The 21728-nt window shown below is 50.5% G+C and overlaps 1 protein-coding gene across 5 annotated transcripts in view; it reads right to left on the reverse strand.

The window, feature by feature from the left end:
* Nucleotides 1-20764, reverse strand: part of TRAPPC9 (trafficking protein particle complex 9) — a 542203-nt gene extending 521439 nt beyond the window's left edge. For 3 of the 5 annotated variants that reach the window (XM_032415641.1, XM_032415640.1, XM_032415638.1), the window contains exons 1-4: nucleotides 20646-20764; nucleotides 13667-14260; nucleotides 6011-6156; nucleotides 4526-4654 (exon numbers count right to left, since the gene is read on the reverse strand). In XM_032415641.1, the coding sequence (XP_032271532.1) occupies nucleotides 4526-4654; nucleotides 6011-6156; nucleotides 13667-14250 (859 nt within the window). In that variant the 5' untranslated portion in view covers nucleotides 14251-14260; nucleotides 20646-20764. Of the gene's footprint in view, nucleotides 1-4525; nucleotides 4655-6010; nucleotides 6157-11190; nucleotides 11226-13666; nucleotides 14261-15560; nucleotides 15769-20645 lie in introns of those variants that run through there. The other 2 variants (XM_032415639.1, XM_032415642.1) reach the window with 2 other exon arrangements.
* Between the last annotated feature and the right edge of the window lie 964 nt (nucleotides 20765-21728).

Raw genomic sequence — 21728 nt, forward strand, 5'->3', positions numbered from 1 at the left:
TCTTTAGCGTCAAGGCACTCCAGAGACTGTTTCCACCTCTTTTATGAAAGCACGGCTGACTGGTCTCTAATATCGGAAGAAAAGTCCAATTTCACCATTGTTCACACAGCACACCTGAAATTTTCACAGAGATGACAGAATAAAAATAAGATATCACTGGAACACCCAGACGTAATGGACACGGTACTATTCTGAAGCATTAAACAAAAAAATCAAACTAAAGGAACATTGGTTAAGTCTTTCACAAACAGGAAAATTAAGACTTTTCAAAGGTGCAACAGCACCGCCTATGGCCACAGAAAGGCTCTCCAAGTTGCTGGGAAAGGTGCAACAAAAATTGCCTGCATGCTAAGAAAAGATCAGTGAGATTTTTAAAAATAGGATGTTCAGAGACCTTACTAAAAGCTGAGCTAGCACATATGAAATTCTGCTGTAGGAAAGGGAGTGGTATTCAGCACTTAATCTGGAACCTTAAACAAGACATAGGCTCATGGAAACTAACCTTAACGGGAAGGGGTCTTGGGCGTCTGGTTCAGCCCCCCGTTCTCAGGGAGACTGAGACCCAGGGAGTCTGTCCTTTCAGCACTCAGTAGCAAAGCCTACTCCTAGTCCTCGCATCTTGCACTATACCAAAACCCAGCAGAGCTATACTAGCCCTGGATGCATAAAAGTCACATTTGTGTTTTTCCAACAGTAGGTAGTCTAAGTGTCTTGCAAAATACTTCCCAAAGAGCTGGTAACTATAAATCATACAACTGTGTTGAAATACAAAAATGTTTATTTACACAGTAAAACAGCATGAGTTCCCCCCTTTTATTCCCCCTATTTTAAAAAAATGATGTCAAATCAACATTTTCAATTTTTTAACCTTTTAAGAATACAGAAAAAAATCAAAATTTTCTTCACTCACAAAAGAGATAAGCTTATTTCCTGAAAACAGCTCAATATCAATTTTTCTAAACATATTGGCTCTGGTCAAATTCCTAGTAATTTAAAGGTTTTAGTGAATGATTACATGGCAATATGAATTCTGAGTTGTAAAAACATACATTCTGTACAAAAAATCAAGTTCTCCAGCTTAAGGCAATTTAGCTGTTCCCCATCTTACTAGAACAACACTAATTTCATCAAAACTTCATATTGCGCTAAAAAATGTCACTGGAGGGGCGCCTGGGTGGCTCAGTTGGTTAAGCGACTGCCTTTGGCTCAGGTCATGGTCCCAGGGTCCTGGGATCAAGCCCCGCATCGGGCTCCCTGCTCCACGGGAAGCCTGCTTCTCCCTCTCACACCCCCCTGCTTGTGTTCCCTCTCTCACTCTCTCTCTCTCTGTCAATTAAATAAATAAATAAAATCTCTAAAATAAAATAAAAAATGTCACTGTATCCATAGCACTTTAAATCATACTCGTATTATCATATGCATATACTATTGAACATGCATCAGAAACAAACCACCCTCTTCAGTATTCAAAGTTGATCCTGCTAAATAATCTATGCTATTTGTGACAGTAAATGTTTATTGAGCACCTCTTAGGTGCTTTGTATAAAAGGTAGCTAATTCTCATAATCACACAAATTAAGTAACATTATTCAAATTCCACAAGTGAGGAAATATACTTGGGCCATAAAAAGCAAGGCTGACAAGGCCCAAGTCCCATAAAACCTACATATTCATCATCAGAAAAAGAGTCTAGATTATTACTCTCTCAACATTTACTAACTTACTCTTTTCTTCCGTACTCATGACTACATAAAACCAATTCAGTCTGTATAACTTTTTCTCCCAACAAGCATCACCGGAGAAAAACAAGCACTAAGTCATTAGCAACGGCTGGATTTTCAAAGCCCACTTCTCTTTTGCACTGTCATCATTTTTAAAATGTTTTATTTTCAGTGCTTATGGAGTTAAAATATTAACTTTTTACATTGTTGGCAGAGACTAAATCAACTGCGGAAGTGTCCGATTTCAGTCTCTGCCCCTCTGTCCCATAGTCTCACTGACGTCTCTTCTTTTAAGGCCGCGTCAGGCTGAGACCGCGGAAGTCTGGCTCTGATGAACTCACCGATGCTCGGGAAACCAGCCAGTGGGAGGCTGGATAGCAGAGCAACAGAGCACGTGCCGCACGGTCAAAGCGGCCTGGGCCCCGGCCCTGGGTCAGCCCCCACCAGCTGCACGACAGGGGGCCAGGGACACATCTCTTTCAGCCTCGATCCCTCACCCACACAGAGGGGACATGGATACATGGATTTCCACGCCTGCCGGGAGGCAGGACGCAAGGGGAGCACTGAGCACAGCCTCTGGCCAGGTAGCTCCCGAATAATTCATAGCTATTTTGATAATGATGATGATGGTGATGATTAATAAACGAAGACAGACCAAAGAGTAGAAGTAACCACAAAGAAGAAACATCTACAAGTCAATAAGCATTTCTTTTCAGATTAATTGCAGAATGTCCTAGTGATTTTTTTAATAAACCAAGTTTTGTCTATTTATTATATAGACTTACAGGTTCATATGCAAGTCTCCAAGAAAAAAAGAATTTGTGGCCTCTAACTTTTGAATACTAGGAAAGTTTAAAAAATAAAACAAAAGGGGAATTAAAGCAAAAGAGGAGGGGACTACAGAATTCTTTTGAAACTATGATAACTCAATGTGAGGATATCTGCTAGAAAACCATATAGCTGGAGTCCGAGCTGTCAAGGGTCTTCTAACCGCACTTGTGAATTCCTATCACTAAGTCTTAAAAAGACCTAACACTCCACACTAACACTCTGGCTGACATGGCCGCTAACGGTTATCCAGGACCACGTAGGGCAGGTCCAGGTCCCCTACGTGTGCATCTCACACACCTTCACAGGAACCCTATGAGGGAAGCACCGTCACTATCTTCCTCGTCTTAGACAAACTGAGGCACCAAGAGATGAAACATTCCAGGTCACACTAACAGTAAACGACACCTGCATTTCAGCTGCTGAGAAAGGAACTCAAGGGAGAACGTTAGGTCATCAGCTTGTCTGGTCTTCACCCCAGAGAGCAGATGCCATACAGCCCCCCCACTGTAGGACGAGGGGGCCACAGACAGACAATCCTGAAGTCACCACCAAGATAAAACAACACACGAGACGGAGCGCGGTGACGGGCCTGGACCCCTGTCTGCGGGAAGGGCAGTAAAGCGGGCCCGGCGTGCTGTCGGCCCTCGCCTGGGCTTTGCCGCACCGCCTTCCCATCGGCTGCCTCCAAAAGTAGAAGAGCCTGAGCTTTTTACACTCTGCGAAGCTGAAGAGAGACATTCCTCTACTGCAGTCAAAGCAGTTTTTCAAAAACAGCTGAACCTTTTCTTTGCCTACGTTCAGCCAACAGGGAAAATGAAACATTTCTCTAAAAAGTGTCTAGAGTCTCACTAATCACATCAGTAGAACAGTCTCAACACACTAGAACTCTTCAAACAGGGGAAACAACCACCTCCAACAAAAGGCTCCCAGAGAGAGCGCGGGAGCCGGTCCTCGCGGGTTGGGGAAGGACGTGGAGCCCCACAGCAGGGCCGGCAGGACCGCAGCCAGGAGGAGGCCAGTCAGGGTCCAAGCACAGGAGAGGGAGGCCCGCCCAGCCTCAGACTCCACATCTCTCCTCAGCCTGCTGTACCTTCCCGTCACGTAACTGCGGGCCACGGAAATCGTGAGGAGCGCTGTGCTGAAGAAGGATGAAATATCTTCCAGAACCATTACAGATCCACCTGAGCAGTCCTACAAAAGGTGCACCCGGTTCCAGGCGTGCAGCCGCAGTAAACCCGCTCCTACAGGCCATCTGCACTCTCTGCTGGTCATGGGAAAAGGTATAATTCAGGAAACCACACATTCAGGCCACTTCCCTATCCAATACACATTAACTACTGTGGGCTTTCTCTTTGGAGGAAAAGGTGTCTAAGCATCTCATCGATCAAAACACACCTAGCAATTGTGTGTAAAGCCTTGACCTCTGTTCTTTGTTCTTATCTTCATGACTGAGGCCATAGTTCATTCATTAAGGGTCAGAAGGGTCAAGTTCATTTGACAAGCACTTGTGAGTCTGCTCCTCCAAAGAAGATTTTTTACTCTTCATTGGTGCTGACAAACATAAGCAATTCAAACTTAACTTACTAAGAGAACTTCATCAAACCAGAAATAAGAAGAGTCCAGGCCCTGAATTAGCTGTTAAAGTCAACATCTGGGGCCAGCTTCCCTAAATATACAAAAATTAAGAAAAAGATCCAGACACAGAATTTTGAGGTCAGTCTACCAAGAAACTTCACTCAAGTGTTCCAGAAATCAACCAATCATTGTAACCCATTAATAGTAAGATTCCATAAGATCAATATTCAATAAAGTCAGAAGAAAATGTCTCATGCAAGATTTCTGACTCAAGAGATTTTATATTTTATCTAAACATCTGTGAGGTGTAACCCAGGGGGAAACATATAAGTGACACCCACCCCCACTTGCTTACAGACTGTAACTGAGTCCAGGCAGGAGGAAAGTGCAGAGCTTACCCGGTCGATGTCTGTTGGCTGCTTCGGCAGGAAGTGAGCTACTCTGGAACCTTCGAGCTCCAGTCTTACCCCCAGTTCCACCAGGATAGTGATAGATGACAGAAGCCGAACATAACCCTTCAAGGGCAGCTGGGTGTGAAAAAAAAAAAAAAAGCACCATCAGTATAAAGTTAGTGGCCCATCATGAGCTCAAACTGCAGTGGCTGAGAATGATTTAAACAGTTCGATTATGGGGAAATGCCCATTTTTCCCCAAAACAAAGATCGAACCTACAGATCACTGGCTTGGTTACAAACAGGAACATGCCACCCATCACGTTTCCTGGGCACAGGCCCAAGCTGGCAACACCGAACACTCCCAGGAAACGCAAGGCCTCACTGAGAGGCTGGGTACACACTAAGCGCTAAGACCACCACGTTTGAGGACCGCGAACACTGTGGCACGACGTGTCTGGCCCGTGGCACGGCTAGAGACTCTTAGGCTGTAACAGCCAGAGAGGGCGTCTGGGTGGCTCAGTCGTTAAGCGTCTGCCTTCAGCTCAGGTCATGATTCCAGGGTCCTGGGATCGAGCCCCGCATCGGGCTCCCTGCTCAGCGGGAAGTCTGCTTCTCCCTCTCCCACTCCCCCTGCTTGTGTTCCCTCTCTCGCTGTCTCTCTCTGTCAAATAAATAAATAAAATCTTTATTTAAAAAAAAAAGGGGGGGGCGGCCCTTTGTGTCCGGCTCCTTGGACTTAACGTGGTGCTATCAAGGTTCGCCCATGCTGGAGGGGCACCCGGACCTCATTCAGCTCTATGTCTTTCATTTACTGAAGTACAGCACACAGACAACGGGATATTCGTGTCGGGCGTACAACGTACTGATTCGGCTGTCCGTACGTTAATCAGTGCTCACCACGACAGGTGGAGTCGCCATCTGTCACCAACGGTATCCTGCTCCTCCTGACTACACACCCTGTGCTGTCACCTTCCACAGCTTTACCTTTTTTTTTTTAATTGACCATCACCCAGTTACCCCATTCCCCCAACCCCCACCTCTTTTTTTTCTTTTTTTTAATGTCCAACATTTTCATGTCTTATTAACATTCCGCTGAATGGATATACCATATGTAGTCAATCCGTCGTCAGCTAACATACAGAGATGAGGTTTTGACGAATGAGTGCGAGAGGTAACTAAGGTGGGGAATGGCATTCTAAGCAGAGAGCAAGATGTGTTTAAAAACAAACCCAAAACCCAGAGGAACAAGGAAAGGCAGCACATTGTCAAGGAAAGCGCATGCAGGTGCCAGCAGGACCTCAGCGCGGGCCGGGGGCACGGGGATGGGGGTCGCGGCAGCAGACAAGGCGGGACAGTTACCCCGGACGATCCCCCAAAACATCCAGACAGCCGACTGCTTCTCTTCCCGCATCCTTCATTTTGAGAAGCAATTTTTATGTTTTCTCTTCTTTCAAATCACATATCTGATAACTGCATGAGATGATCTTACCTCCAAGCCACAGGAAGTCATTCACCGAGCGGAGAAGTTCCACAGACATGTGGTAATGTACCAAGGAGTCCTGCAGCATCCCCGCCTGGAGACATAAATCCCCCACATGCTTGCGCATGCGCCCTTGGCACCGCTTCTTGTAATGTCTACAAAATACAATGCGTGGACACGTGTCATTGCTAGTGCACGACTTCTGCCCCGAAAGCACTATTTGACTCTCCCACTACAAAAAATATGCTCAGAAGGCAACTTTAGGCTCCATAATTGAAAGGCAGCAACCACCACGGCCAGTGTGGGAGCTGGAATGGTCTGACTTCACAAACACCTGCCAAGTTATCTTCTAGAGGTAACAGGGACACGTGACTTCCACCGTGCATTTCACCCAGACAATACCAGAGTAGGATTCTCCTTCGCAAATTTTCCATAACATCAGCACAAGAAAGTTTATGTTTCAGCTTTTTTAAAAAATCAATTATCTTCCACTTTCTTAACTTCAAACCTATTATTACCATATAAAGAGAGCCGTGCTACATATCAAAAGCCAGCCACTTGGCTTTCGCAAACAAGACCTTTACCCCGCTCCTTCAGAGCCGGCCCCAGTAATGCCTTCAGGGGGTGGGCCTGGGGCATCACCAACAGCTCCTTAAATGTTGGCAAGGATACGCTGTTAAAGAACGCAAAGGCTTCTATCTACTCAGAAACCAAAGAAACTATACCAAAATCTTCCTTTACCATTTTTAAATATTCCTATTCTTTTAAGTATTAAATTTCTTAAAATTTTTTTTCAAGAAAAATAGCAGCTGTATTAAATTTTCTCTCACTGAGAAAGCAATCACATCAAGAATAAAACCCCCATGGAAATCCAAAACACGTGAAGTTTCTAGCTAAGTGAATGCTATTGACAGACCTCAATACGAAGTTAAGTCATTCCGGATCTAACTCTGATGAGCCCTAGAAACGCTCCAGCTCCCTGGAATTCGGCGTCTCTGTTCCCAGTACTGGCTGAACTAAGATCATCGCAGAAGGCAGGGGAGAGAGAGAAGAGGAAGCACCAGTCTCCTGCCCAGCCCAAGGCAGTGTGAGCATGGCCCCCACTAACAAGCCCTCCCCATAAGAAAACACCACACCTATGCTGCCCTGCCCTCCCCCACTGGGTACCTCCACTCTGTATGGCCCCTCCACCATGTCCCTGACACACACACACACACACACACACACACACTCCTCCCCCACCCCCACCCCCGCCCCAGCCAGGAGGGGCTTCCCAGACCATAAATCTGATTAGGTCACTCCCCCTGCTTCAAACCCCGTTCCCCAGCACAGTTCTAGCCCCCCTCCTGCTGCCCCTGCCTCCCCTCCTCCCACTGCCCCACTGCCCTGCACTCTACAGCCTCACCTTACTGCTTACCAGGGCCCCCAGTGACCTCCTGCCTAACTGCTTCACACTCTCCTTAGGGCTCATTTCAACTGTCAGTGTAACAAAAAAGCCTTCCCTGCCTCCTGCCTCTGCACTTTGGATTAGATGCCCCTGCTGCGTTCCTAGAACATTCTATGCTGAATCAACTTCTGACATTTGTAAGCTCCAAAAAGGCAAGTACACTTTGCTTACTACGGTGCATCCATCCCTCTCCCCTGGACACTCAAAAACAGGTTTGTTGTGAATAAACAAATGAATGGATGGGTCTCAAAGGGACTGAGCTGCTCCTGCCCACCCCAACCCCCTCTTTCTGCAGATCAAAACCACAAACACCTCTACAAAAGGCCGCTCCCCACTGACACCCTTCACTGCCTCCCTCTGTTGTCAGTTTTAATAAAAACCAAGTTCCTCCAAAGCCCTGCAGGACAGGTCCTCTCCAGGGTCCTCTCCAGGGTCCCAGCCTCCCCCCTGAAGCCTGGGACATGGACCGCACTGCACGGGGCACTCGCCTCACGCCCCCACCCCACATCCTCCTGGCTGCCCAGGCTGCTCCTGCCCCCTGAGCCACCCTCCTGGCCCCTTCCCCTGGATGACTCTCATTCTGTCTTCAGAACTCAAGGCAGAGTGCTCTATGTACTGGAAATCCCCCTCACCATGTCCCTTAGCCCTTGGCGGGGCTGCCCCCCAAACACGACAGCACTGTTTCTATCTGAGTTTTTGTCCACCCCCTCTATTAAGACTATGGCCTCTCTGAGAGCATTTGGGAAGAGGAGAAAGAGATGAGAAGAGGGATGGGAGGAACAAAGAGCAAAGCACAGCCCAAGCCCCAAATCCAAGCATTCTCACGTGCTTGTCACAGCCCCTAGACTGGACAGGGAAAGAAGTTCCCCTCCAGCACCGTGAATGTATCGTACTCTGACGGCAACACGAGGGACCGTGCAGGGACTCCGCGTCCGTCCTGATGCAGAATCATAGGAGAATGACGTCAACCGAACAGCAGCTCAGGGACGCACGCCTGGGCTCCCATCCGTGCACGCAGCGGCGCTGCCAGGCCTCCCCCCTCCCCCCAAAGCTGGCCAGTGCCTGGCTCACTTCCCTGGGGTGCTCTCTGTTCCGACCGAGAGAAGACTTCAGCATCCACACGCACACTTCCCTCCTCCAGTAACACAGCTGTCGACCTGTCTACAAATACCGCCGCTGTGTCGAGTGACACACGTGGGTAGCGCGGCTAGTTGGCCCCTCGCCCCTCTCCCGCCCTCCCCCCTCACCCGGGCCTTACCCCCCGGTGGTGGAAGCCCTGTGACACACTGTCTTACTCATCTCTGGACCCGCCCATATAGCACCTCACACTGGGAAGGATCAAAAAAGAACTGCGTCCTCCAAAGTAACTACCAATGTACTCAAGAGGGTTTTTTAAAGTCTTACTTGGGGGAAAGACTATTCCAGAACCATCCATCGATCCTTCTATAAGTCAGCTTCTGCTCCCAATCCCCCATCCCCTCTCCCAGCAGATCCCTACCCGAGGTACCCTCTGTTCCACAGGAAGAACAGACCAGGAAGCTGGGACGCCCCACTCAGGCCTCTGAGCCCTCCCTCAAGGACCGGCAGGGCTCTGTGCCCCACCCCAGGTGCCTCTGGCCCCTGAGGAGGCTCACCTCCACCGTCCTGCTGCAGGAGCCGTCTTCCCAGGACGCAGGTCCCATACACCATTCCCTTCAGACTCCTTCAGTAGCTGCCCTGCCCACCAGCACCTTCAAGATAAATGGCAGCAGCTCCTAAAATCCCAGCCTCCTCAGAATGACGTACAAAACCTCCATGAGACTGGGCATTCCTCCACCCACTGGTCACAGCTCCGGCCCCTCCTCCCGCCCCAGTCTACACCTCACTGGAGGTGCTCACCCACATGCCTGGCTCTAAATACAAGCCACATACTGACAACTCCCAGCGTGGTTCTCCGGTCCGCTCCTTCCCTGCACTCCAGGCTCATAAATCCATTTGCCTCTTTGAAACTGTCACTTGAATGTCAAATAGGCGTCTACAATACATGTTCAATATTTAACTCTGGAATTCGACCCCCAGCAGGAACCTCCCAGTCCTCCCCATCAGACAGCCTCGCCACATGCCCACTTGCTCAAGTCAAAGCCCTGAGTCTCTTAGTCGATGTCCTCTTTTCCTCACCCCTGCCCCCACACCATAGTCAGGGTGGTGCCACAGGACCCAGTGCAGGGCACAGCAGACTCACAGCAAGCACGGGCTGAGTCACGGCCCTCTAAAGAGCAGGAGGTCTCTCCTAGCACCGGATGCTCAGAGAAGGTATGTGAGTCTCACAGGTAAGGCCAAGAGAACGGCCCAGAAAAAGGGGCTCATAGTTCTCCTGTCATCTGCACTTTGAAGGGTCTGAGATCTAGAGGAGCTCCCGGTTAAGAGACATACCTCCCAGAGGTGAGCAGGTGAGAAAGGAGGAACCCAGGCAAAGCTATTCTCACACAGCTCCCCGGGGCCTGGGGAGCAACAGGCAAGGCCCTGTGGTGCGGGGCACCACCCGGCCATCACAGCGTCCCTGCCCTGTATGTCTGCAGGCGGGAAGCTGCAATGTCTTCTACTTGCTACACTTATTTCTGCTTTGTTCCCCCACCCTAGAATGTGAGGGAATCTTTCAGAAGGTCCAGCCTATCTCACTTGAGACAAAGTAAGTGAAGGAAGAAAGTGTTCACATGTGGACCGGAGCAGTAAAGAAGAAACAAGGCCTCCTGGCCAGCTCGGTGGTGGTGGCCAGACCTTTTCCCATGGGTGAGCTGGGCCAGGGAGAAATACGGGAGGTAGGTCGGCCAAAGGTTCTCCCTCTAGGCCCAACCTTGGTTAAATGTTGGAGCTTCACTGCTGCAAACTAACGACATGCCCGTCATTGACGGGCATGAGCCTCAACAAAGACAGAAACAGCTATCTCTCACCCACACATGGTGAAAAGGAAAGGCAGGTGCACGATTGCTAAGGCGAACCACACATCCGGCTCGGCATGCTTCCTGGCTAAAGCAGAAAGAAAACTACGCTCACCCACGAGGTCCTTGTGTCCACAAGCTCCAAATGAACTAGCTCTTTAGAAGGCCATGTTTTCCTAATACCTAGAAAAGTCACCCTCATAGATGGGGCAAAAGACAGATGGTAGAACAGCCTCTGCCCTTTTATGAAGGACAGCTGCTAAGGTGAAGTAAAGAAAACGGCATGCTCCAGGTGAAAGCGAAAGGCCTCTGGTGACCGCGTCCTCCGACAGCGTCCCTCTGTGGCCAGCACGCTCCCGAGCCGGGCACCCTCGCCGGCGGCCGCTGGGCTACAAGCTCTGTCATGCACATCACACAGCGACAGCCAAGAAACACGTGCCTACTACGTTCATTCCAAAGCCAGGATCAAGCAAGGAGCTGCAGTCTTGGACTTTCCAGGTTAAAATGCCCCAGGAAAAGTCCCTGTGCAGCTGCCGAAATCAACGAGCATCCCCCATCCTCCAAACAGAAGAGATTAATAAGGGCTCGTTTGCCACCAAATACTAAGTAAGACCAAACAAGTTCCCCAAAGCAAATACTTGAACAGATATCAAACACCAATGGGTTACGTGCTTAAGAAAGCAAAATATTTTTTAAATTAAAAAATGAAAAGATGATTGGGGTAATATATGGATCCAGGCAGCAGTAAGTTTTTGGTTTTTCAAGCGGTGAAGGCAGCACACAGGGAGATCTAGCTACTACAATGCGGTGTGTTCACAGCCTACCTTTTCAGACCCAACAACATACTCACAGGGCGGTATGAGAGAAAAAAAAAAAGGAAAAGGAAAGAAGAGAGGAACAAGCAAAAATTAGAAACACACAAGAACAAAAATAACTTTGACAGCTACAACACTGCATGTCCAAGAATCTCCCGTGGGCTTTCGAGGCGTGGGGCACATGTGAACGTTCTAGTGAAATACGCCCACACCTCGTGTTACGGGGAGCTGTGGGGCCGGCAGTGGCCAAATCCGCCACGGGGCCTACGGACGTGATCGGTGCGCCACCCAAACCTCGCCGTCCACCTAGACGTTTCCTTGTGCGCTCATTTCAAGCTGGACACTCCTACCAAGAGCTGCGGACAGAGCTGGGCTCTGTGTCCGCACCAAATCACTGTTTTAAAAAGGAGAGCACTGTAGACGGGTGAAAGCAATGGTGGACCGGCAGGGATGACGGGAGAGTGTATTTAATCTGAGGTCACTGGCGTCACCATGTCACATAAGTTCAAAAGCTGGCTGAGTGTCTCCGGCACGCCGAGACCAGAATGGTCCCACCGGGAGGGCAGTTCGATCTACTGCTGGATTCCCGGTGCCTAGAGCCATGCCGGGCACATGGGGGTTCTCAATAAAGACTTGGTAACATTACTGCCCTGGCAGTATGGGCTGGCATGCTGTCCCAAGACAGTCTTGTTACTCTCACCAAATTGAGCATAGATTTCAAATGGCAAAAACAGGCCGGCATTCTCTGGTGGGTCTGCAACCTCAAAGCCAAGAAGTCAGGGACCAAAAAAATGTCACCGGTGCCCTGTGTAGCAGAGGCCAGTCCCTGCCCACGCCACAGGCTGCGGTGGCTCGGGAGCGTGGGGGCCGTGTGTGGTGCGGCCCCGTGCGGCAAGGGAAGGTCACCAGGTGGCCACTCTGGCCCAGCTTTGGAGAGGGCCTGGTGCGCGGCACAGCGCTGCCCCTCGCGGCTGCCGGGGCTGGTCCGCCTCACCACCCCAGCTCCAAGGCGGGAAAGGGGAGCGCTGGCATGCTGACCTCGGGGCCACTGCGAGGACTGAGTACAGATCGTAGGTGCAATGTGCCCTTTCCTTAGCCACACACACACACGTCTGGCGAGGAAATGAAAACTAGTGCAGACCCCGCAGCGCACCAGAGCAGGTGGAACTTAGGCCACTCTGTGCTTCCCACTCTCAGGGCTGGGCCGGGCCTGTTTCTCTCCGTTCGGTGACATTTTCTCCTCCAACTTACCAACAAATGGCAAGTCAGTGTTTGATCTCAGGTAAACTCCAGAAACACGCTGAGCACCTACTCTGCAGTGGGCATCTGCCAGCAGGACACAAGGTCACTCCATCCTCGCCTGCGAGACCCACATCCACATTCTACAGGAGGGGAAGGAGGGACTCGGTGCCCAAGGCCATGAAGCCCCCACTCTCCCTCGCTGAAGGGGACCTCGTCCAGGCAAAGCATCACCACCTAAACCTACGCATCGTCCTCCTCTGTGCGTGGACACCACAGCGGCCACGATACAGGGAGGCAGTGCAGGGGACAGAGAGGGCAAGCACAGAGCACAAGACGGTAACCCGCAGTTCTGGTGCAAAGCGCAGCCGCTGACTTCATCTCGAGAAATGTGAGGCCTGACCTTTCCCTGCTCTATTCGACACCCCCCATAACACAGAGAATATAAACACACTGCCGTGTGCAGAAGGAGCTCTTTGGGAAGTCCATGGTAGCATCGCTGATTCCCTGACGCTCGCCTCGGCTGGCTGTAAGCGAGGACTGGGACGCTGTAGCTACCAGGTGGGAAGAAGGGCCTGACCCGTGCACAGTGCCCAGCCCGGGAGACAGGAGCTCCACCTTGCACTCAGCTCAGCTAGCTCCTAGTTCGGCGCCTCTCCAGGCTCAGCAGCTCATCTATAAATCGAAGGGATGAGACTGAATAAAAGTTTCTTAACTGTGCACCAGGCAGGGCAGCGCTGTCCAACAGGAATAGAATGTGAGCCACGTACACAAAGTTTTCTAGCTGCCACATCTTAAAAAGTAAAAAACAACTGAAACCAATTTTAATATTTTACTTATCCTAATATACGTAAAATATTATCATTTTGACGTGTAAAAAAGATGAACAAGATATTTTCTTTCTTTTCTCATACTAAGTCTCAATACCTGATGTGCATTTTACTTACAGCACATCTCAGCTCAGACAGGCCAGCTCTCTGGTGTGCAAGAGCCGCAGGTGACCACCGTCCTGGACAGCAGCTCGGGGGGTCCCACAAAGAGGGCCAGCTGAAACAGGGGAGTAAGTACACACACTAACCCTAAACGGATTCCCCTTAACCAAAGGCTGTCCCGTTTCTAGAAGTCTGAAAACCATGGACTGCACCTGTCTACCCCTTGCGGCATCAAATTCTACCCCCTGCTTCCCCCTTCGTGATGTCAGGAAGCAAGCCAAGCACAAAGCCTCTGGGCCCCCAGGTAAACTTACCTACTGTCTGTGTCCAGTCCTACAAAGTCCTTCTTCTCAAACGGGACACAGAGAAGGGGGATCTTATCCCCGGACTTGTCAGTGGCCCTGTCCAGACGCTTGGACTCGAGCACAATGAAGAGCGATTCGATGAAGTCCTCGATCCTCTTCTCCACCGTCTGGCAGTCCTCATAGTTGGGGTAGAAGGCCACATCAGTGCGCGGCTGCTCGGTGGTCTCTCCCTGCAGCCCAAAGACGAAGAGCCGGGAGTCGTAGAGCGTGGAGCCATAGATCTCCTTCTGCACGTGGAACTTCTCGAAAGTCTGCGGCCAGTCCTTGGCGGAGAAGCAGTCCGTGATGGTGATGAGGCCCACGACTTTGCGGTGGGTCTGGAAGTCGCCCCACTCGTTGTTCTCGGGTGGGTAGTGGTGCCTGTAGCGGATACAGAGCACCCGCTGGGAGTCCCGCACGCTGATCTGGCTCACGGAGGAGATCCTCTTGTAGATCTTGAAGAAGTTCTCTTCGGAGACGATGCCCACAGGCTGCACCACCACGAGGAGAGTCTGGTGGTCCTCAGCACACTGCATGTAGTCAGGGACACTCATCTTGAAGACTCTGTCAAAGAGAACATGGGGACTTTGAGGCGCCCACGGTTGTGAGGGCTGTTGGCCCGCACTGGGATGCGGTGGTTCCGACGTGAACCACCTGGGAGGCAGGGGGAGCCCCGCGCAGAGCCGTGGGCTACCGTCTGTCCCTGGAGCTCTGCACCTGGCTACCACAGCTCCTCCCCAAACACTGCGGCTCCTGCACGAGGCCCTGCGCCCCTGCAGAAAAGGGGTGTCTCTCGTTTTCTATTTCCAACACCCAGCCGGGTACCGACGGAGAATCGGGGCCCAAAAGCGTTCCCTGATCGATGCACCGCTCCCTCATCCCCTCAGCAGGATATAACAAAAAGAACCACAGTGGAATCAGAAGATCTAGATTTGACCTCCAGTCTACCCGGGACATAAATGGTTTACATGTAGTTATCTCATTTAAACCTTTCTGTGACACCACCTCAACTCTACTGATGAAGAACCTGAGGCAGAGAGAGGTTTATCTCTGGTCAAGATCAGAGAGGCCCGGTCAGAGGAAGTGTTCAAGCTGCACACTCGGGCTCCGAGGGACGATGCCAGCCCGCCCCCACCCCTCCCAGCAGCCATCCTCTGAACAGCCTCCTCCACACCCCCTCAGAAAGAACCAAACCCACATCAATGCTCCACAGAGAGGTAGGGCAGCCCCTGGGAGACTTCTCAAACCCTCAAGAGTTGGGGCTGAAGGCAGAGATTTAAGGTTCTGTGTTTCTCAAAAGAAGGCACAGCTTTTAGCAACTGCAAAACACTTATCTGGTCCAGGCCTTCGCTGCGCAGAGACGGAAAGGGGGGCCCGGTGTGGCTGAGGGAAGGCCTCATGGACAAGGACCGCCTCGCGGCAGCACCAGCAAACCCTGAGCCCTGCTGACGGATGAAGCCTCCACAAGGCCCAGGAGAACACGTGCAGAAAGAAGACAGACGACAAGCAGACAGGCCCTCCCTCCACATACTGTGCAATGAGGTTTCATCAAGGTATTCAGTATGTTTGCACCCAAAATGAAGGGGGGCTATATCAAGGTGCCACAGCTTACAGAAGTTGGGGATTTTGAGTCATAATGGAAATCCTAACCTGTACCGTGGCTTTCCCCATTCAAGCACGTGCTCGGCGGCACACTGGGCCAGGCAGGACACGAGCCACGAGTGCCGCCACACACAGATCCCTGGTAACGCGGCACACATCACACCTAGGCCCACCGCAGAACGGCCACCTACAGATAAGACCGAATTAATGAAATTTAAAGCAGCTGAGCCGCCAACGTTATTAGCAAAAAGGATGTTGCTACCTCCTTAGCAACACGTGGCAGAGAACCGACTGCAGCCACCGAGCCCACCGAGCTGCTTCTCTCCCTGGCGGTCATTCTGCACGAGACCGTAAGAGTCACAGAGGGTCACCGAGGTTTTCTCTTTTGTGAGGGGCTCTGGTTGGAACGAACAAGGCATCTCATCATTCGCATCCCCAACACTGAGTGAGGACTTCCCATGTGCCAGGCTCTGTATGGACGAAAAGACAGCGTCCCCGGTACATTCACGAGGAGAAAGAGAAGACAGATGTTAATTCTCCCCAGTTTGATATATATGGACTCAATGCTATTCTGATTAGACCTCCTACCAGAATTTTTGTGGAATATAACAAATTAATTTATGGTCCAGAATAGCCAAGAAACTTCCGAAGAACCACCACTGAGGAGGGGCATTTGTGCCCCCCTCCCCGCCCCCCAAGAGCAGGACCAGATACACCTGCGAATGCTAACAGGATACAGGGTTTCTTTTGAGGGTGATGAAACGTCCCAAAACTGTGGTGGTGGCTGCAAAGCTCTGTGAATACACTAAAAACCATTAAGTCGTAGATTTAAATGGGTCAACTGTACGGTATATAAATGATATTTCAGTACCTCTGTGTGGGGGGAAAAAGACCAAATAAAAAGCTACAGTCAGCACAGTACTGGCCCAGGGATAAAAAGAAAAATGGAACGTAATCCTGCCCAGAACCAGATCCACACGTACACGGCAATTTGAAATACGGCAAAGGTGCCGCTGTAGGCATGGTAGGAAAGGACAGGCTCTCCAATAAATGACACAAGACAACGGGTAATTCATGTGTAAGAAGACAACATCACCCAATCAGGATATGGGCAAAACGCTCAAAGAGGCGTCTTTGAAGACAAAACTCAAGTAGCCAGGACAGGTACAGAAGGATGCCCCACCTTGATGGCAACCAGGAAAAAGCAAATTAAAGTCACAGTGACAGGCCATTTCACACCCAAAATAAAATGACAAAATAAAAATTGTATTGTGGTAAAATATACACGAGATTTACCATTTTTAAGTGTACAGTTCTAGGGCATTAAGGACATTCCCACTGCTATGCAAATGTCTCCAGAAGCTCTCCATCTCCCCGACCCGACACTCTGTACTCGGTAAACAATGATTCCCCACGCCCGCTCTCCCCAGCCCCCCCGCAGCAAACCTTCTGACTTTCTATCTCTATGAATTGAACTGCTCTAGGTCCCTCATCTAAGTCGAATCACACATTCTGTGTCCTTTCGTGACTAGCTTATTTCACTTAGCAGGTCTTCAAGGTTCATCCGTGTTATAGCAGTGGATCAGAATTTCCTTCTTTTTCAATGCTTATATCCCACTGTACAGATACGCTATTTACTCATTCATTCATCAAAGGTCACTGGGGCTGCTCCTAGCTTTGGGCTACTGTGAATCATGCTACTACACAGACAAAACATTTTGAGTATGAAAAACACCGAATGTTTACAAAGATATAGATCACAGTAACTCTCCTAAGACAGCAGGCATATGGACTGGTATGTCCTGCGCCCAGAACTGCCCTCCTAGAGCAACTCTGACATGTGGACGGCAGGAGACATCAACAAGGATCCTAGAAGCCAGACCTAGAGACAACACAAATGTCCACGGTCAGGAGAGTGGACAAATAAACTGTGGCCTTTTAACGCAATGGAATACTACAGAACCCGGAACATGAATGGCCCAGAGCGACCCTGCGGGAACACGGCTGAATCTCAACAGTGTGATGGGCAAATAAAGTAGGTCGTGAATTAGTACAAGCCGTACAATTCCATTCACATAAAGTTCAAAAACAGGAAACACTACACAACGTATTGTTTAGGGATATTTACACACAAAGTAAAGCTATAAAGAAAAATAAATTTGGGTAGTGGTTGCTTGAGAGAGGAGTGCAGTTTGGGAGTGAGACAGCAGGCTTCGGAAGTTAAGCCAAATGGCAGACGTGGAGGCATTTGTTTTGTGATTCTTTAAACTATACATAAACATCACATATACCTTTGCTATAGTCTGCATTTCAAAATTTTTCAAGAGTTACGGATACCTGGGTGGCTCAGTTGGTGAAGCATCTGCCTTCGGCTCAGGTCATGATCCCAGGGTCCTGGGATCGAGCCCCACGTCAGTCTCCCTGCTCAGCGGGGAGCCTGCTTCTCCCTCTCCCTCTGCCTCAGTGCGCTCTCTCAAATAAATAAATAAATAAATAAATAAATAAATAAATAAATAAATAAAATCTTTAAATAAATTTCTTTTCAAGGGTTAAAAAAGGGAGAAGGTCCAACTTCAAGTAGCTCACAGCCTAGTGGTCAGCACGTCAACTAGTTTTCGAGCCCAGACTCTGCCCTGTCCTCAACCCTCAGGCTATGCTGCTGGTCCTGCAAATACCTCCCTCTATGAGCAAGAAAACAGGACGCACAAAGAGGCAAGTGGATTCAGCTGCAGATCCACCCGAAGATAGGGGACAGCGGGTCCTGGGCACGGGTCTCAGGACAGATGCTCAATTTCTCTAGTCTGAAGTAAAATGAGAAAAAGTAGAATACTGTGTGAACTTCTCATAAAACTAAACCTAGGTATATTTGGTAAGTGCTTTATAAATATTAACCAGTATTATAATTTATGTTTAGGTAATGAACTTCCACATTTTTTGACATTAAAACATTCTTGCTTTTATGAAATGTTGGTGAGAGTAGATGGTGGTTATTTTTCCATTGTCCTGTCTGGGCGAAAATTAAAATTGACATCCCTATTATTGACCCTCCAGTTTTCTGGAATTTGCAAATCTATGAAATCCAAATAACTAACTCACCCTGGACTAAATGATCCCTCTGGGTCCCTTCCAGTTCTGACTAGGCACTAAAAAGACACCAGCCATCAAATCCGTGCCACGGGTCAATAAACCTTACAGCCTCAAGCAAGAGTTTTCCCTGAAGCAGCTCAGTATCACAAACTTCTTGTTCACTTTTGCCCCAAATTCAAAATATGCATCTTACATGGGAGCAAATCTGTCTCATATAAGGTAGAAAGAGGACATTCACTGGGCTCTCTATAATGTATCCTATTTAGACTTCCCATCAATCCTAAGAAATGAGATCACTATCTTCAATCGAACAGATGAAATAAGGCTCAGTCATTCTGCTCAAGGTCTCCTCATCAGTAGGTGATGAACTGGAGCCAGGCGCCAGAGTCCATACTTTTCCACTGGTTTCTTCAAGGGAGAAGCTGACAAAATAAGACCTGGCATTGAGCCAGTTCTAGTTTCTGAGACTAATCTAATACAAACATTAAAACATCAAAAATAGGGGCACCTGGGTGGCTCAGTTGACTAAGGGTCTGCCTTCGGCTCAGGTCATGGGCCAGGGTCCTGGGATCGAGTCCCACGTCGGGCTCTCTGTTCAGTGGGGAGCCTGCTTCTCCCTCTCCCTCTGCCCCTCCCCCCATGCTCTCTAGCTCTCTCTGTCTCTCTCTCTCCTCTCAAATAAATAAAATCATTTAAAAAAACCATCAAAGTGCTCGCTTCGGCAGCACATATACTAAAAAAACCATCAAAAACATATTTCTTCAACATGGTAGCTCCCCCCAAAAGTTAAACACAGAGCTACCATATAAACAGCAATTCTACTCCTAGGTACATACCAAAGAGATTTGAAAACACATGTCCACACAAAAACTTGTCCACAAAGGTTCATAGCAGCATTATTCTTAATAGTCAAAGAGTGGAAACAACACCACTGTCCATCAACTAATGAACGGATAAACAAAATGTGGTCTGTCCAATGAGAGAACATTGCTCAGCCATAAAAGGGAACAAAGTACTGATACTGCTACAACAGGGATGAACCTTGCAAACATGATGCTCAGTGAAAGAAGGGAGTAACAAAAGGCCGCACAGTGTATGATTCCGTTTATATGAAATGCCCACTGCACGCAAATCCTGGAGACAGAAAGTAAGTTAGTGGCTGCCGGGGGCTGCAGGACAGAGTAAGAAGTGACTGCCAATGAGTATGGAGTTTCTTCTTGAAGTGGTAAGAAACGGTCTGGTACAATGATGCCTGCACGACTGTGAATACGCTAACACCAGGGCACTGTACGTTCTAAATGGGCAGATTCTGCGGTATGTGAACGATATCTCAATAAAGCAGTTATTTTTAAAAATATTTCTTGACAACCGTCTGTCCCTCTATACTACTAGTCTGCCACACAATTTAAGAAAAACAAACATAACCTTGCTGGATCTTTAGTATGGCAATATTCCTGGGTCGCCAACATCATGCCTGGAGTCCTGTCCTTTCACGTCAACAAATACTAGCTGGGCTGGACGAGGAAGTGACTGTAACTATTTCTCAAAAACGGACAGTCTAGTTTAAACTCGGGGGAGGGGGGTTGATGGATGGAGGACGTCACAGCCCCCTGCCTTCAGCTCATTTTGAACTAAAGCGAGCCCTGCTTTCAACATTTTAACCCCTCTCTCTATAAAACACGTGAATTCAACAAGCATCCTATCTGAACACCAGAAAAGTGTGGGTTAGAAGGCGTTTGCGGTGGCAAGGTGCAGCGGGGGCGGGTCGCGAGAGGCAGGTGGCCACAGGCAAGCACAGCGCTGCACGCTTCCTTCCCCACGACCCCCGCGGGGTCAGCTGGAGTTGACCACAGAGGCTCTCATCTCAGGACCCGGCGCCTGGGACCGCTGAGCTGGGTCTCAGGCACTCTCAACCCGGAGGACAGGGACAGGAGGGAGACCAGCGTCTCCTGCAGGGAGACCAGCGTGCGCCGGGGGTCCCCCGACCCCACGCGGCCCGGGGGCCAGGACGCGGCAGGCGGAATAGGGGAGGGGGCCGCCGCCGCGCGCCGCAGGGAGCAAGGGCCGAGGCCCAGGGCGGCAGGTGCGGGCACGGCCCCGGGCAGGTGTGCGGCGGGCGCCGGGCAGGCTGGGGCAGGCGCGAAGTGGACCCCGGCCCGGGCAGGTGCGGGCTGACTCGCGCCCTCGCTTGCCGCCACACACAGGCAGCCCTCCCGCAGCCGGCCGACCCCCGGCCCGGAGCCCCCCACCTCGCACTTACACAGCCGGCGGCCCGGGCCCGGAGCGGGAGCCAACGGCCTGGCGGGCGGCGGGGCCGAGCAGCCTCTGCGACCGCTCCCCCTACTCAGAGCTGGCGCTTCCGACCGGCGGCCGCGCCGGCACCCTCCTGCGCATGCTCGGAGCCGCTCCGGGCCCGAGCTCCGCTCCGGGTTTTGGGAGGAACGCAGGGGAAGCCGGGTGGGGGACGAGGGGGGGGGGAGGAGGAGCAGAAAAGCTTCGGCTCCTGCGGCGGTGCACGCCGAGGGCGGGGCCTGCCCTGTCTCCGCGCCACTTTCTAACCACTCAAGGCGCGCAGGTCAAATTTCAGCACCCCGGAGGAGTGGGGGGGGAGGGGGGAGCCTGCAAGACCCCTGCGGAGTCCCCGCCCCCGCGCCCAGCAGGCTCCCTGCCGCCCCGGAGACCAAGCGCCCACAGGCGTGCCACCGCTAATGTTCAGAGCTACCGGTGGGCTGAATAACAGCCCCTTCTGCAGGGTAGGCGTGCCTCCGGGGCGCGCTTTATCCGCGCAGCCGTGGGGGCTGGGCGGGGGCGCGCGCCGGAGGGTCAGAGCCCGATGGGGACCAGAGCCTGAGCTCCATCTCTCGTGGGTGGAGCCACTCCCGGCCTGGAGGGCCCCAGCCGTCCACCCAGAGGGAAGGTGGGGAACAGCTGTTCCCGAGGACAGAAACCACTTTAGGATTTAAATTTCTCTGTGTTGAACCGGAATTTACATACATACCTTAGAGCGTCCATAGCACATTTGGAAAGATGCACAAGACATTGTTAACAGTGTCATCTCCAGAAAGGGCTGAGAGAACAGGATGGCGGAGGAAGACGCTGTTTCCCTTGTGTATCTTTGTGTTCTGTTTACATGTATTTCTTTTTCAAATAAAAAGTGTTTTTAGGGGCGCCTGAGTGGCTCAGTCCTTAAGCGACTGCCTTCGGCTCGGGTCGTGATCCCAGGGTCCTGGGATCGAGCCCCGCATCGGGCTCCCTGCTCAGTGGGAAGCCTGCTTCTCCCTCTCCCGCTCCCCCTGCTTGTGTTCCCTCTCTCGCTGTGTCTCTCTCAAATTAATAAATAAAA

This window comes from Phoca vitulina, unplaced genomic scaffold (genome assembly GCF_004348235.1).
Source record: "Phoca vitulina isolate PV1807 unplaced genomic scaffold, GSC_HSeal_1.0 scaffold18, whole genome shotgun sequence".
Classification (NCBI taxonomy): Eukaryota; Metazoa; Chordata; class Mammalia; order Carnivora; family Phocidae; genus Phoca; species Phoca vitulina.